Here is a 15,261-nt window from a genome sequence, read left to right on the forward strand (position 1 = left end):
TCCTGCCCAATCCCCCAATATACACTCAGCTTACCGTGTGTGTATCTTTGTTAGGGACCTGACTGATCTGTGTGTATCTTACTGTCATTCTCTTTCTCTGGGTAAGTGAAGAGAGAGGGTGGGTGGGTGTGTGTTCATTTCCTGAAGGAGTGTGTATTTGTGTATCTCTATCTCCTCTATGGATGAGTGGCATTGTAGTGTGTGTCTCTGGTTGGTGTGTGTGTGCACCTGTGTGTATTGTGTCAGTGACCTGTTGGCTAATCCCATCCTGCTATTGAAGCTTATGTATTTATTACTGACTAAATAATTAAATAAATGTATTCATTTTGTTCTGCTATCTCCTTCATGCAGCCTGTTTGTGGAAGCTGTGCTGTCCCACAAGGCTCTGCTATCTCCAACATGCAGCCTGGTGTGTATGTGGAAGCTGTGTAATCCCACAAGGCTCTGCAACCTCCAACATGCAGCCTGGTGTGTGTGTGTGGGGAAGCCTGGTGTGTGTGTGTGGGGAAGCTGTGTAGTCCCGCAAGTCCCTGCTATCTCCAACATGTAGCCTGGTGTGTGTGGGGAAGCTGTGTAGTCCCGCAAGTCTCTGCTATCTCCAACATGCAGCCTGGTGTGTGGGGAAGCTGTGTAGTCCCACACGGCTCTGCTATCTCTTTGCTTTTTCTTCTGCTTTTTAGCCCCCCATATGGCTTTTATTAGTGTGTGAGAGAATGTTCAACAAGTCCAACATTCTCAGCCTGTCTGCTCTCCCCCTGTCTCATACCTCTGTTCCCTTGCATTCACCCCACTGCAGAGTGCCTGTCCTTAGCTCTCTCTGTCCATCCTCACATTATTTGCTTGCTGTCTCTCCACCACAGAGATCTCTCTGTATCTCTTGTTCCCTCTCTGTCTGTCTGTCTCTCTTTCCATGGCAATAGCGCGGTGAAAGCGGTCTTGTCTGCTGGTGGACTTCACCCTCTTACCCTTACTACAACTGGTCCTGTCACTGTCATCACACAGGTAGAGAGATGGAGAAGGTTCTTATGTTGCCCATGTCCTCTGTAATCCTGTGGACCCCAGGAAGAGTAGCTGCTGCATGAGCAACAGCTAATGGAGACCCTCGTAACTTAACCACATAAACATAGTATCAGGAAGGAGAATGTAGCCAGAGAATAGAATAGGAGAGGGGTGAAGTAAAGACAAAATGAGTGGTAGTGAGTGAGTGAATGAGAGAGGGAGAGGAGCTCTGCAGGCCTTGTTAGCTATTGATCCCATTGTATACTCCTCAGCCACAGCCTCGCCCCCAGGGAGCATTTAACCATCACACATTCTCTCGCTCTCTCTCGCTCTCTCTCGCTCTCTCTCGCTCTCTCTCGCTCTCTCTCGCTCTCTCTCGCTCTCTCTCGCTCTCTCTCGCTCTCTCTCGCTCTCTCTCGCTCGCTCTCGCTCGCTCTCGCTCTCTCGCTCTCGCTCTCGCTCTCTGTATGGCCCTATCTGCTTGCCAACCCGCTGTAGTTGGTTCTGAAAAAATAAGAAATGGCAAAAGAACATGAATGTATGAATAAACAAATAACAGTATGATTGAGGGGATCAACAAATGAGAGAGAGAGAGAGAGCAGATGAGGTGTGGAATGAGAATAAGCGTCCAATCTCTCCAGGCTCTTTCACTCATTTAACTGCATTCCCCTCTTAAAAACCCTATTTTCTTCTGTCAGGGGCTTTACTTCGTTCTGATCTTTATTTCCATGGCAGAGCTCATTCCAGCTTCATGATCCGATCAATAATCTACATTATGGGATGGAGGGGACACCAGGACGGACACACTCACACACACAAACAACCGTATACACACATGCTTCTACAAATGCATAGCCTACACAGACATGTTAATAAAAATGACCATATGAAAGTACCCAACTGTGTATGAACACACACAAATTCACTTATTCTCTCCTCTGCTCTCTCTGCATGGCTGTCACCTCTTTATGATGGCTTTGTTTTGGAGTGCAGATTTGAAAATGTCAAGCCCGTTCAGATTTATACTGCACCTGCCACACGTCACAAGGATTCATAACAAGGCCATAGCACTGACCAGCTCCATTACACACACACACACACACACACACGTCACTTTCAATGATCCAACCAACACACGAGCATACACTCAAATGGGTGTTTTATTTTTTTGCTATTCTGTGTGTGTGTGTGTGTGTGTGTGTGTGTATTGCTTGTGGAAAGGACCGTTGAAAGTGAATCACTATTAAGCATATGTCAGAGAGCCTGATTAAAGCAATGGCTCATAAACATTTTACTGCGGCACCCGACTCATAACACAGACGAACAATCGCACACACACACATCAACTAACACGCACAAACCAATCATTGGCATTTCCTAATTTTCGGGGGAGATATGAATTTATCGTGTGTGGCTCTATCTGGGTTTCAGTGTGAAGAAATGGTGTTCAGATGTGTGGCTGGACAGAACAATATTTAATAGGGCCATGATGATAAGTATTAAAACTAGACGACCTGAAAGAACGTGCCGGGAGTCTTAATTACAGTGGAGAGTGAGGGAGAATGGACACAGTAGTGGGCAGAGAGGGGGAGCGAGAGAATACACTTGGGTGGGGAGCGAGAGAATAGACACTTGGGTGGGGAGGGAGAAGGGGACGGAGAGAAGGGACACTGGTGGGCAGCCAGGGGGAGCGAGAGAGATTGAAAGACCTGATGGAATGGGGGGTAGTAGGTTGAGAAGGAGGAAATAGTGGTTGAGGGAGATATTGTGAGAGAAGAGCGGTGGGGAGAGGAGCAGACTTGCTTTACTGATGTTGATTTCTACAGCTCCATTGTGTGGGAAAGGGGTGGAGTGAGGCAGGGCACAATCAGAGAGGAGTGTCCATTTTCTCTCTGATTTCTCTCCATCTCTTATTCAAGTATTAAGATAACACTCAGCAAGTAAAGTCTGAACATCGGTCTTTCTTTCACCCACTGTCCCACCCCTTTCCTCTTGCACCTATTCATGTCGATGTTTGTTTGCGTGTTACCATTCACTCTTCATAGGTAACACGTGTTTAATTTGAATTGTGTATAATAATCTGATTTCTCTCTCAGTATTCTCCTCCAGAGGGACTACAGTTTCCTGCGGGACATTAATGTGTGGAACCCGTTGGTGACCGTTGGTGTGTACTCCTCCACCATGTCTGCTGCCATGAGTAACCTGATAGGGGCCTCTCGCATCCTCTACGCTCTGGCACGGGACGACCTGTTTGGTGGGTACACCCATGTCCTCTTCTCTCTTGTTCTCTCCCTCATTATTTTTCTTTATGGCTGCTTCTGTCTCTCCTTTCACTGGCGTTGTGTGGATAGGGGAGATGAATAGCGATATTAAGCAGGGTTCCCGTGTAGTGGGCAGGTGGAGCAGGGGAGATGACTCAAAACCATACTGAACCAAACTGACTAACTCAGCTCTGGATTGCTAGCAATGCTTTTCAGGGGTTAAAAAGAGATTTTAGTAGTTTTTTTTGTTTTCTTTGCCTAGTTGACTGTTTGATTAAAGGTGTCTAACTTCAAATGAAGTTCTTATCATGTGTGTGTCATTCATATCTGCTGCATACGGCATCACCTTGTCACTCTCCTACACTCACTGGCTAATATAGTGTAACACACACACACCTCATCTCACCCAGTTTAAAACTATCTGCTTTGTCTTTTACCTTTCTTTCCTCTCTCCTATCCTCCTTTTATTTTCTCTCTCCATCCCCTGTTCTTGGCTGCATTGATTTGAGTTGAAAGTCTCCTAATTGAATTCATTTCATGTATTAACTGAAATGTGGTCCTTAACTTTAATCCCCTCCGTTTTGCTCTCACTCTCTGCAGGCACGGTGTTGTCTCCAGCTAAGAAGACTTCTGGCAATGGGAACCCCTGGGTGTCTGTCCTCCTATCCTGGTTCCTAGTACAGGTAAAACAATGGGAACTCCTGGGTGTCTGTCCTCCTATCCTGGTTCCTAGTACAGGTAAAACAATGGGAACTCCTGGGTGTCTGTCCTCCTATCCTGGTTCCTAGTACAGGTAAAACAATGGGAACCCCTGGGTGTCTGTCCTCCTATCCTGGTTCCTAGTACAGGTAAAACAATGGGAACTCCTGGGTGTCTGTCCTCCTATCCTGGTTCCTAGTACAGGTAAAACAATGGGAACTCCTGGGTGTCTGTCCTCCTATCCTGGTTCATAGTACAGGTAAAACATTGGGAACTCCTGGGTGTCTGTCCTCCTATCCTGGTTCCTAGTACAGGTAAAACAATGGGAACTCCTGGGTGTCTGTCCTCCTATCCTGGTTCCTAGTACAGGTAAAACAATGGGAACTCCTGGGTGTCTGTCCTCCTATCCTGGTTCCTAGTACAGGTAAAACAATGGGAACTCCTGGGTGTCTGTCCTCCTATCCTGGTTCCTAGTACAGGTAAAACAATGGGAACTCCTGGGTGTCTGTCCTCCTATCCTGGTTCCTAGTACAGGTAAAACAATGGGAACTCCTGGGTGTCTGTCCTCCTATCCTGGTTCCTAGTATAGGTGAGACACAGAGGATAGATTAGGTCTAATTTCAGACTCTCAATAATCTGATCAATTCAGATGAAGGAAAGAGATTGAGAGAGTAGAGGAGAAAGGGAAGTCATTTGAGATTACTGAGAAATGGCCAAGACTTAACAAGAAAGGGAGACCAGGGGTGAGAGTGGAGGCAGGAGATGGGAGGGTAAAGATGCAAAGAGGAGAGAGCTCTGTTAATGATTGGATAGTCAGATACTCTTCAAGAAGTGAGAAAGGCTAAATGGCTTGTCTTTCTCTTCCTCTCTCATCCCTTGCTCTGTTTCTCTGCTGGAGTGGGGGAGTAATTAGAGGAAATCGTTAGCCTGTATCAGAGCTCATTGAGTCACTAGTCCTGGCCCTCTTTCTATCCCTCACACGCTCTCTCTTTCACTCTCACCTATTTCAATGATACACTGATGACACAAACGATAATCTAATCTCACTCCATGTTAAACAATCTCAGACGAGAGAAAGGGAGCAATGGATGGAGGGAGCGAGGGGTGAGTAGAAAAAATCTGGGGAAATGTTGCAGTATCATGTACACGTTACATGGACTGGGCATACAGCATGAAGACGAGTGACCTGATCTCACACACACAGATGATTGAGTGGTGCACTGGCAGGCCCATCATTTGCCCATGCTGGCCTGTGGCTGAGGGCTCAGTTAATAGCTAATTAATGCTTTTGTAAAAGAGCCTCTCAGGGGTCAACTAGGTAGACTGACTTAGCATTGGGGAGGTCAGAGGAGAAACTATTCCTTCCCTCCGTCCTTTTCCTCTGTCCCGTCAATAAAACATTAATCACAGTTTTACTCTTCTCTCCATCTGTAGTTGGTGTTGTTCACAGGGAAGTTGAACACCATCGCCAGCATTGTAACCATCTTCTTCCTGCTGGTCTATGCAGCTGTGGACCTGGCCTGTCTGGCTCTGGAGTGGGCCTCGGCTCCTAACTTCAGGTACTAAGTCCCTGTATTTATCACATGCGCCAAATAAAACTGGTGTAGACTTTACAGTGGAATGCTTGCTTAAGAATATTGCCCAACGATGCAGAGTTAAGAAATAATAATACAAAATGAAATGGTAATTAACGTGAGGAATAACATAAAGTACAGAAGAATGGTGCTATGTACAGGTACCAGATCAATGTGCAGGTGTACGAGGTATTTTGAGGTAGATATGTACATGAAGGCAGGGTAAAGTGACTAGGTATCATGATGGATATTCTTATTCTTATTATAAAGAGTAAAATAAAGAGCAGAGTAGCAGCAGCAAGTGTGTGTGTGTGTGTGGGGGGGGTGTTGGTGGCACCTTAATTGGGGAAGACGGGCTCATGGTAATGACTGGAGCAGGATGAGTGGAATGGTATCAAACACAGCACACATGGGTTTCCAGGTGATTGATACCATTCCAGCCATTATTATGAGCCGTTCTCCCCTTAGCAGGCTCCTGTGGCGTATGCAGTGTTTGGATCTGTGTGGGAGGGACAGCGTTTTGTGTGTGTGTGTGTACAGTGCGCTCAAAATATTCAGGCCCCTTGACTTATTCTAAACTTGATTAAATCGTTTTTTCCCTCATCAATCAATACACACTACCCCGTAATGACGAAGCAAACTGGTTTTTAGACATTTTTGCAAATTTATAAAAAATTTAACTGATATCACATTTACATAAGTATTCAGACCCTTTGCTATGAGACTTGAAATTGAGCTCAGGTGCATCCTGTTTATATTGATCATCCTTGAGATGTTTCTACAACTTGTGTTGTAGAAACAGTCCATCTGTGGTAAATTACATTGATTGGACATGATTTGGAAATGCACACACCCGTCTATATAAGGTCCCACAGTTGACAGTGCCAAACTGATCAATCGGGGGAGAAGGGCCTTGGTCAGGGAGGTGACCAAGAAACTGATGGTCACTCTGACAGAGCTCTGGAGTTCCTCTGTGGAGAAGGGAGAACCTACCAGCAGGACAACCATCTCTACAGCACTCTACCAATCAGGCCTTTATGGTAGAGTAGCCAGACGGAAGCCACTCCTCAGTACATGGCACATGATAGCCATCTTGGAGTTTGCCAAAAGGCACCTAAAGGACTCTCAGACAATGAGAAACAAGATTCTCTGGTCTGATGAAACCAAGATTGAACTCCTTGGCCTGATTGCCAAGCGTCACTTCTGGAGGAAACCTGGCACCATCCCTACAGTGAAGCGTGGTGGCAGTATATGGATGTTTTTCAGATGCAGGGACTGGGAGACTAGTCGGCAACGAGGGAAAGATGAACGGAGCAAAGTACAGAGAGATCCTTGATGAAAACCTTCTCCGGAGTGCTCAGGACCTCCGACTGGGGCAAAGTTCACCTAACAGGACAAGACACTAAGCACACAGCCAAGACAAAGCAGGAGTGGCTTTGGGACAAGTCTCTGAATGTCCTTGAGTGGCCCAGCCAGAGCTATTTGCAGATTTCACAACCTGCTACACTTATGAGAAACACATTTTTGATTTAGTTTCTTTGTCCTATTAATATTGACAGAGCTTTGTGTGTGCTCGCAGAACTACCTGATTGCTAGCTAGCTAAATTTACACTATCTTATGAACTTATTATTTAGTGCCCAGCTTTTCGTCAACAACGTCCATTTTTTTGTTTTTACATCCATTCAAATTCTAATAGTTCCTCACAGTAAAAAGTCTTTCCAACACTCCCCCTCTGATCAGCGTCGCTGATAAATAGGCTGAGGACGTGTGTATTTGTTGCTATTTTGATGATGGCCAATTTCGTCTTCATACTATAGCTTAGCTGTCCGCTTCATACTTTCCTTGTCAATTCATTATCTTATAGCCTACTTCTGGAAAGGTAGGCTAAGGTTTTTTAATGTTTTCAGGAAAGGAGAAATATTTGCTGGTGGCTTTGATTGACGGGTGCTTTACTGGTGTGTGAGTTGGCTGATTATCTCTATAGACCTATACGGTATGTCCCTTCAGTAAGTTTCCTAAAGTAGTCTGTCTGAACACATCTATTTTAATATGAATAAAACTCTCCTGTCATGATGTCATCATGTAAAAGGTTTATTTTCAGTAGCTTCGGTTACATTAGGACTCATTACTTCTTTGAAGAAGAGAGGATGCCATGCTCTCTCTATCTGATGGTTGGATGGTGTGGAAAGTTAGTGTTCCACAGTGTGCACCAGCTGGGTGTTGTGGCCACGTGCTAATTAAGACATAAACTGGCCACAGCTCCCAGCTGCACATCTGAGAAGGACTGAAAACAAGTGTGTGTTGAATACTGTGAATCCTCAAATGTTGATTTTAATCACATTTTAATTGAAGTTACGATATAGACATGCAATATCCACTGCGCAAACACACACCAAGACCCACCTCCTTTCACTCAAGCAGGCAGCACAGTTCAGTTAGTCTTAGAGCTAAGAGTACCTAGATAATCATGTCGTGCAGCTCTAATGTATGCCGTTAATGATGTGTGATTGAGTTGGTGTGTGGACACGTATATCACAACACATTTTTCATTAAGGAGAAACTATCTCTAGAAGTTCCTACCTCACTGTACTTCTCTGTCCAGATCTGTGCTTGTCCATGTGTCAAGGGTATATAAAGTTAGAAAGTTTTCTGTGTGTGTATGTTACCCAAACTTTTCCCTCTCTCCGTATCTCCCTCCCTATTGGCCGATGGGGTTCAGCTGGGGGCTGATAAGGCACGTGGTTGGCTAGCTGCTGTGGTGCACTTCCTTAATTATATTTGCATGTTGCTGCTGCTGTTGCAGGGCGGGTTCTGGGTGTTGTTGTTTTTGTTGTTGTTGATTGTGTTCCCTGCACCTCTTTCCAGGCGAAAATCATTTAAAGCCATTTAGCACTGCTCTCCCCTGAGAACTGCTCTGTAATTAGCATAACTAATTTAGCAGAAATATTTTCTTTCCCCTAAATTTGGCACACGGTTGTTTAACTGATGGGAAGGGGAGGGGACTGCTGAATTATGATGTAGCGGAAGAGCTGTCTGCTTGTTAAGTGTGTGTGTATGTATGTGTGTGTCAAAGAATATTGTGTATAGGGTTGTGAATATTTTTTTAATAAAAAAAAAAAAACGGTGTCCCGTAAATGTGTCCACTGTGTCCAACACACTCCTCTTCATCTTTCTGAATATGTGTGTGTAAAGGGGTTGGCTGCAGCTTCATCAGTGACTGGCTCCAGTTTTCCAGAGCGCTCCTCTGGGGCAGTGTGTTCACTACTGATGGGACTTACTACTGGGTTTAGAGGACCGGGCTGACTGGCTTAGACACACACAGGCTAGGTTTTTGGGTAAGACTTGAAGCCCAGGCTCTGTTATTAACTACACATGCAGTGAGTCTGACTATGCTGTCACTCTTGGTGTACATTTTGTGAAGGTTACTCTAATTACAGTGAGAGACCCTTCTGAATGATATGACTGACGTAATGTCTGAATGAGCACTCACTGACATACTTCTAGATCTGCCAGCTTTGAGTGCACTTGAGTGTGTGTTTGCAGAGCGGGGGTGTTTTAAGGTGATGGTTGGCAGTAGCACAGTTGTGTCCTCTCTAATCATGACGTGTCTTTTGGCTGGCTGCCGGGTCCCCTCTCTCTCCCTAAGTACTTGATGGTGGACACTTTTTTTTTTGTTTGTTTTTTGCTGATGTCAGCAAAGTGACATCAGTCATTGGGAAATGATTGGGTTGTGGGCAAGGAGGGAGGTGGGAAGAAGGGGGGAGACATGGGGAGTGCCAGCGATACACTGACACTAATGAGAGAGGGATTACAAAGAGCAAAAGAAAGGGAGGTGGAGAGGGAGCACAGGCAGGGTGAGCTTTTAAAATAATAACACTCTCTGTCAGGGAGGGAGAGTAAGAGAGGAGTGGAGGGATGAGGGCAGGAAGGGGGGGGTTAAGACTGAGAAGTAAGACATTGGGGGTGACAAATTATGTGAAATTGGCAATAAAACAAATGGAAAGTAGGGAGAGAAAGTTAGAGCAAATAGTAGGGGAAAGAAGAGCATTTCACTCTAGTGATGGAGAGAATGGAAAAGGAGAGAAGGGTAACGACTGCGCCAGTCTTTCTTCTCTATCTCTCTCCCATCACGTTTTAGTGGGGGCTATGAAGCATTTAGTGCTCGGGTGCGTTCCACTCTGTTAATGAAGCTGTCTTTTAGCGTAGCCTAGCGCTCCCAGCTGGGCCCGGGCCTGTTCATTTGGATGGGAATGACAGTAGCTACCCTTAATAGCTGTTTAGCTGCTGAAGATGTTATTGCAGGAGATTAGGGTCACTACGTGATTAATGACCCTACCTTTTCTGCACCTGCCCATATGGGGGAGCTCAGACGCATCACACACGCACATCACACACACTGACACACACACACCTCCCTTGGACTTTTTCACATTTGATTGTATTACAAAGTGGGAATAAAAATGAATTGAATTGTATATTTTAACGATCTATACAAAATACTTCAAAGTGGAAGAAATATCATTTTTTCTTTTAGAGATGAATGAAACATGAATATACAGTGGGGCAAAAAAGTATTTAGTCAGCCACCAATTGTGCAAGATCTCCCACTTAAAAAGATGAGAGGCCTGTAATTTTCATCATAGGTACACTTCAACTATGACCGACAAAATGAGAAAACAAATCCAGAAAGTCACATTGTAGGATTTTCTTTTCACTTTGACATTATGGAGTATTTTGTAAGTTGATTACAAAAAAATACATTAATCTCTTTCAATCCCACTTTGTTAAGCAACAAAATGTTGAAAAAAGTCAAAGGGGGTATAGACTTTCTGTAAGCACTGTGTGTGTATATGTGTATACATACATACATACATACATACATACATACATACATACACACGCTTACACTCACAAACATAGCCCCTCTAATAAATGAATAGGATATATGTCAAAAACCCTCAGTTCCAGAATGGGATGAAAATGGCAGACATGTTGGTCAGGGGGAAATCCAAACCAGTTTAATTGGAATGAATGGTGGTAGAAGCATAATCCGGATTTTTACTTATAGTGGAAAATACAAGTACGGCATGTGATACACTACCATAAGTATGTGGATGCCTGCTCGCGAACATCTCGTTCCAAAATCATGGGATTTAAATGGAGTTGGTCCCTCGTCTGCTGTTATAACAGCCTCCACTCTTCTAGAAGGGCTTTCCACTAGATGTTGGGGCATTGCTGTGTGGACTTGCTTCCATTCATTCACAAGCATTAGTGAGGTCTGGCACTGATGTTGGGCGTTAGGCCTGGCTCACAGTCAGTGTTCCAATTCATCCCTAAGGTGTTCGATGGGGTGGAGAACAGGGCTCTGCAGGCCAGTCAAGTTCATCCACACTGATCTCAACAAACCTTTTCTGTATGGACATCGTTTTGTGCACGGGACATTGTCATGCTGAAACAGGAAAGGGCCTTCCCCAAAATGTTGCCATAAAGTTGGAACACAGAATCGTCTAGAATGTTATTTTACCCTGTGGCATTAAGATTTCCCTTTAAACATTACAGTTGGCACTAAGCATTGGGTAGGTAGCATTCTCCTGGCATCCACCAAACCCCTTCGTCAGACTGCCAGATGGTGAAGGGTTATTCATCACTACAGAGAGCACTTTTCCACTGTTTGAGAGTCCAATGGCAGTGAGCTTTACACCACTCCAGACAGAAATGTCCGGGAACTTGCAGGTGCCTTGGTGGAAGAGTGTGGTAACATCTCACAGCAAGAACTAGCAAATCTGGTGCAGTCCATGAGGAGGAGAGGCACTGCAGTACTTAATGCAGCTGGTGGCTACACCAGATTCTGATTGTTACTTTTGATTTTGACCCCCCTTGTTCAGTGACTCATTATTACATTTCTATTAGTCACATGTCTGTGGAACCTGTTCAGTTTATTTCTCAGTTGTTGAATCTTATGTTCATACAAATATTTACACATGTTAAGTTTTCTGAAATAAACGCAGTTGAGAGTGAGAGGACGTTTCTTTTTGTGCTCAGTGTAGGGGAATGAACACACGCTAAACTAAGAATATCTACAGCAGTGATGCATAAAACATTGAGTTGCACCACCCCATTTTACCCATAGGACAGCCTCAAATCATTGAGACATGGGTGTTACTGTCGAAAGCTTTCCACAGGGATGCTGGCCCATGTTGACTCCAATGTTTCCCAAAGTTGTCAAGTTGGCTGGATGTCCCTTGGTTGGTGGCTGGATGTCCCTTGGTTGGTGGCTGGATGTCCCTTGGTTGGTGGCTGGATGTCCCTTGGTTGGTGGCTGGATGTCCCTTGGTTGGTGGCTGGATGTCCCTTGGTTGGTGGCTGGATGTCCCTTGGTTGGTGGACTGTTCTTGATACACACAGAAAACTGTTGCGTGAAACCCAGCAGCGTTGCTGTTCTTGACTCAAACCGGTGCGCCTGGCAGCTACTGCCAAACCCCGTTCAAAGGCACTTAAATATTTTGTCTTGACCATTCACCCTCTGAATGGCACACACACACACACACACACAATCCATGTCTCAATTGTTTCACTCACTCACACATGAACTAACACACACTAATTTACTCTCGCTCAAACTCACACACATTAACACACACACACACGTGCATGGACACTACACACAAACTGTACACCTTTTCTATAGATGCAGTTAGTCATTAAGACTGCTCACAAAAACACAGCAGATAAATAACCCCATCACTTTCTATATACTGACTCACCTCCAGTTGTTTATCATGCTTAGATAGAGCTTTACATTCACTTAGAATGCTCACGTGAGCGAGAGAGTGGGAAAGCGAGAGAGAAATTAAGATAATTTGCATCTCTAAAAGCAAATGCATTTACGTGTGTGTGTAAACCCTCTCCCCTCTCCCTCCAGGCCCACGTTCCGTTACTTCACGTGGCACACCTGTGTGCTGGGCATCGTGGGCTGTGCTGTTATGATGTTCCTGATCAACTCTATCTACGCCTCAGCCTCCATCGCCTTCATGCTGCTTCTACTGCTGCTCATCCACTACCTCAGCCCTACCAGCAGCTGGGGCTATATCAGCCAGGCTCTCATCTTCCACCAGGTACACAGTACCATGTGTACACGTGTACACACACACACACACACACACTTCTGCGCCACATTCACTTCCTCAGCTACATCAGTCTGCAGAACATTATGTCATCCAGTAGGGTTGAGCGGTGTCCAGATCGTTATACTGTACTTCTCATCTAGGGATTTACAGTATTACCGGTTTAGTACACAAAACCGCATAAAAGCCCATTGGGCGTCTATTACCAGAATGCTAACAAAATTTGCATAATTAATAGCGAATTTCAAGCTGCTATATAAGTACTGTATGTTAACGAGCGCAAACTAAAGTAAATGAATCACAAAGACAGGCAATCTAGCTCAAAGTTAAACACATATAGGAGTTACTGAATGTCTTTTTTGGTGAGTTTAGACATCTTCAAGCGATTGTGAATGAGCAACGTTGTGCAAGTGAACCCATTTGTTATGCATCCTTCTCTGAAGGAACAACAACGGTGCTGTCGCTAGTGCAGCATCCGTACATGTGTGGATTCACTAGGGCAACGGGCCTGCTTGCTCTGACTTGAGGGAGGGGGATTAGCAGACGGGCTGAGAAGAGGGAAGGAAAAAAATGACCTGAGAATCAAGATAACAGTGGCAGTTGTACAGAACTCATCCAAAGGGCTTTGACTTCTCAAACATGGCAGAAAGCTAACACAATAACACCTGTCGCCTTATTAATTCAGCCTCTTAGATGTCTAGCAAATTAAACTTGAGGGTCGCATTAATGCAGAATTAGTTCATACAGGAAAACAATATAAAATGCATAAGAAATAGTGAATTTTGGCTGCGTTTTGTAAACGCAGGTCTAAAATGCTTCTTGTTGTAATTTCTGCTCGTCATTAGACTAATTTTGTGCTTCTGTTGCACTTCTCCACTCAAATGAAAATTGACGAACAGGCATTCTATCAGCAGACAGCGCTCTGACTGATGTGGAGCTACTTTTCTCTGGCACTTTTCTCAGTGTAACCAGCCTACTTTTCTCCAGTAAAATGCTAGATTAACTTTAAAACATAGGAAATGCAGCTGGCTACATTATTTCTATCATAAACATTATAAATATGGCCATGCATAATTTTTGCAAAAAAGACCTTGCTTTTTCATTGTAAGCTCCTTGTGTGACTGCCAGCCAAATAGCGTTGATCTTCTGTTGTCATGACTTTCAATATGAGATTCAACCCTTGTCAATACACAGTTCCACTCACCTCAGTCACCTGCTCCCTCTTTCACCCGTTGTTATTTACAAACAAGTTGCTCAACTATGGTAAGCTTCATAATGTAGAATAATGTGCCAGGTGAAATTTAAGAACGCAATTTGCTTTATCTCCTAACGTATTGCACTGGTTGACTGTGGGGAATTTACTTAAGTAGCTACAAATATTACAATTTATTGAAAAACTTCAAAGAAATTATTTTGACGGTATTGAAAAACCATCCCATGGCTATTTGGAAATACCCTGGTATAAGGTGTGTGTATATACGGTATACCGCCCAAGCCTCTTATCCAGAAGTGTTTCTGCATTTGTCCTCTATTTTACAAGCCTTTTGCTCTGCACACCATATTTTCAAGGAGGGGGGTAGTGTTGCTAGGAGGGACCGTTGCCAAGGGGCCGGTTGCCAGGGCAGTAAGGTGCCAGGAGCCTGTCAAAAGCTAGGCTGCTCCAGGAGCTTTATTACAGCCACTTAACTTATTGAGCCTTTCTCCTCCACTGCTCCCTCTCCTCCTCTCCTCCCCATCCCCCAGTCCCCAGGGAGAGAGGGAAACGAGGGGAACGCAGAGAGACTGGCCCACTTAGATTAAACTAACGTGTGTGTGTGTGTGTGTGTGTCTGGGGATTACGAGGGTGCATGTTTCGGCAGTGCTCAGTATGGATCGGTGCCAACTGGGTGACATTGAGGAAAGACGAAGAAGGGATTCATGTGATCCAGCCAAGGAGATGCAAGCTGATAGTATTGAAGGAGTGATAGAAATTAAGTTTATAGATTACTAAAATAATACAAGTTGGAAATGCAATGGAAGAGGGTAATGGAGAGGAGTGATTGAGGAGAGGAGTGATTGAGGAGAGGAGTGATTGAGGAGAGGAGTGATTGAGGAGAGGAGTGATTGAGGAGAGGAGTGATTGAGAATAGGAGTGATTGAGAATAGGAGTGATTGAGAATAGGAGTGATTGAGAATAGGAGTGATTGAGAATAGGAGTGATTGAGAATAGGAGTGATTGAGAATAGGAGTGATTGAGAATAGGAGTGATTGAGAATAGGAGTGATTGAGAATAGGAGTGATTGAGAATAGGAGTGATTGAGAATAGGAGTGATTGAGAATAGGAGTGATGGATCAGAAGATCGAGATGGATCAGGAGAGAGGGTGATGGAGAGATGGAGCGGTAGATGAGTGGAGGAGGCAGAAGCACATTGACTCCAGGACCTTTCTCTGTTTAGCAGAAACTTTGATAATGATGATTGTGTTATTATGAGTGTTTAGTGTTCTCATCATTAGCCGTATGTAAACGCGTACATGCACACACTCTCACATAAACATGCATTCACACACACACACTAATTAATCAGATGAGGTTGTCTGGTCATAAGCATGGTTTCAGTACTTTT

General features: G+C 44.4%; 1 protein-coding gene across 1 annotated transcript in view; it reads left to right on the top strand.

The window, feature by feature from the left end:
* Positions 1 to 15,261, top strand: part of LOC118371085 (solute carrier family 12 member 9-like) — a 53,718-nt gene that overhangs the window by 15,688 nt on the left and 22,769 nt on the right. The window contains exons 7-10 of the mRNA XM_035756410.2: positions 3,096 to 3,253; positions 3,861 to 3,943; positions 5,394 to 5,518; positions 12,457 to 12,649. Coding sequence (XP_035612303.1) covers positions 3,096 to 3,253; positions 3,861 to 3,943; positions 5,394 to 5,518; positions 12,457 to 12,649 — 559 coding nt within the window. The remainder of the gene's footprint in view (positions 1 to 3,095; positions 3,254 to 3,860; positions 3,944 to 5,393; positions 5,519 to 12,456; positions 12,650 to 15,261) is intronic.

Source organism: Oncorhynchus keta, chromosome 1 (genome assembly GCF_023373465.1).
Source record: "Oncorhynchus keta strain PuntledgeMale-10-30-2019 chromosome 1, Oket_V2, whole genome shotgun sequence".
Classification (NCBI taxonomy): domain Eukaryota; kingdom Metazoa; phylum Chordata; class Actinopteri; order Salmoniformes; family Salmonidae; genus Oncorhynchus; species Oncorhynchus keta.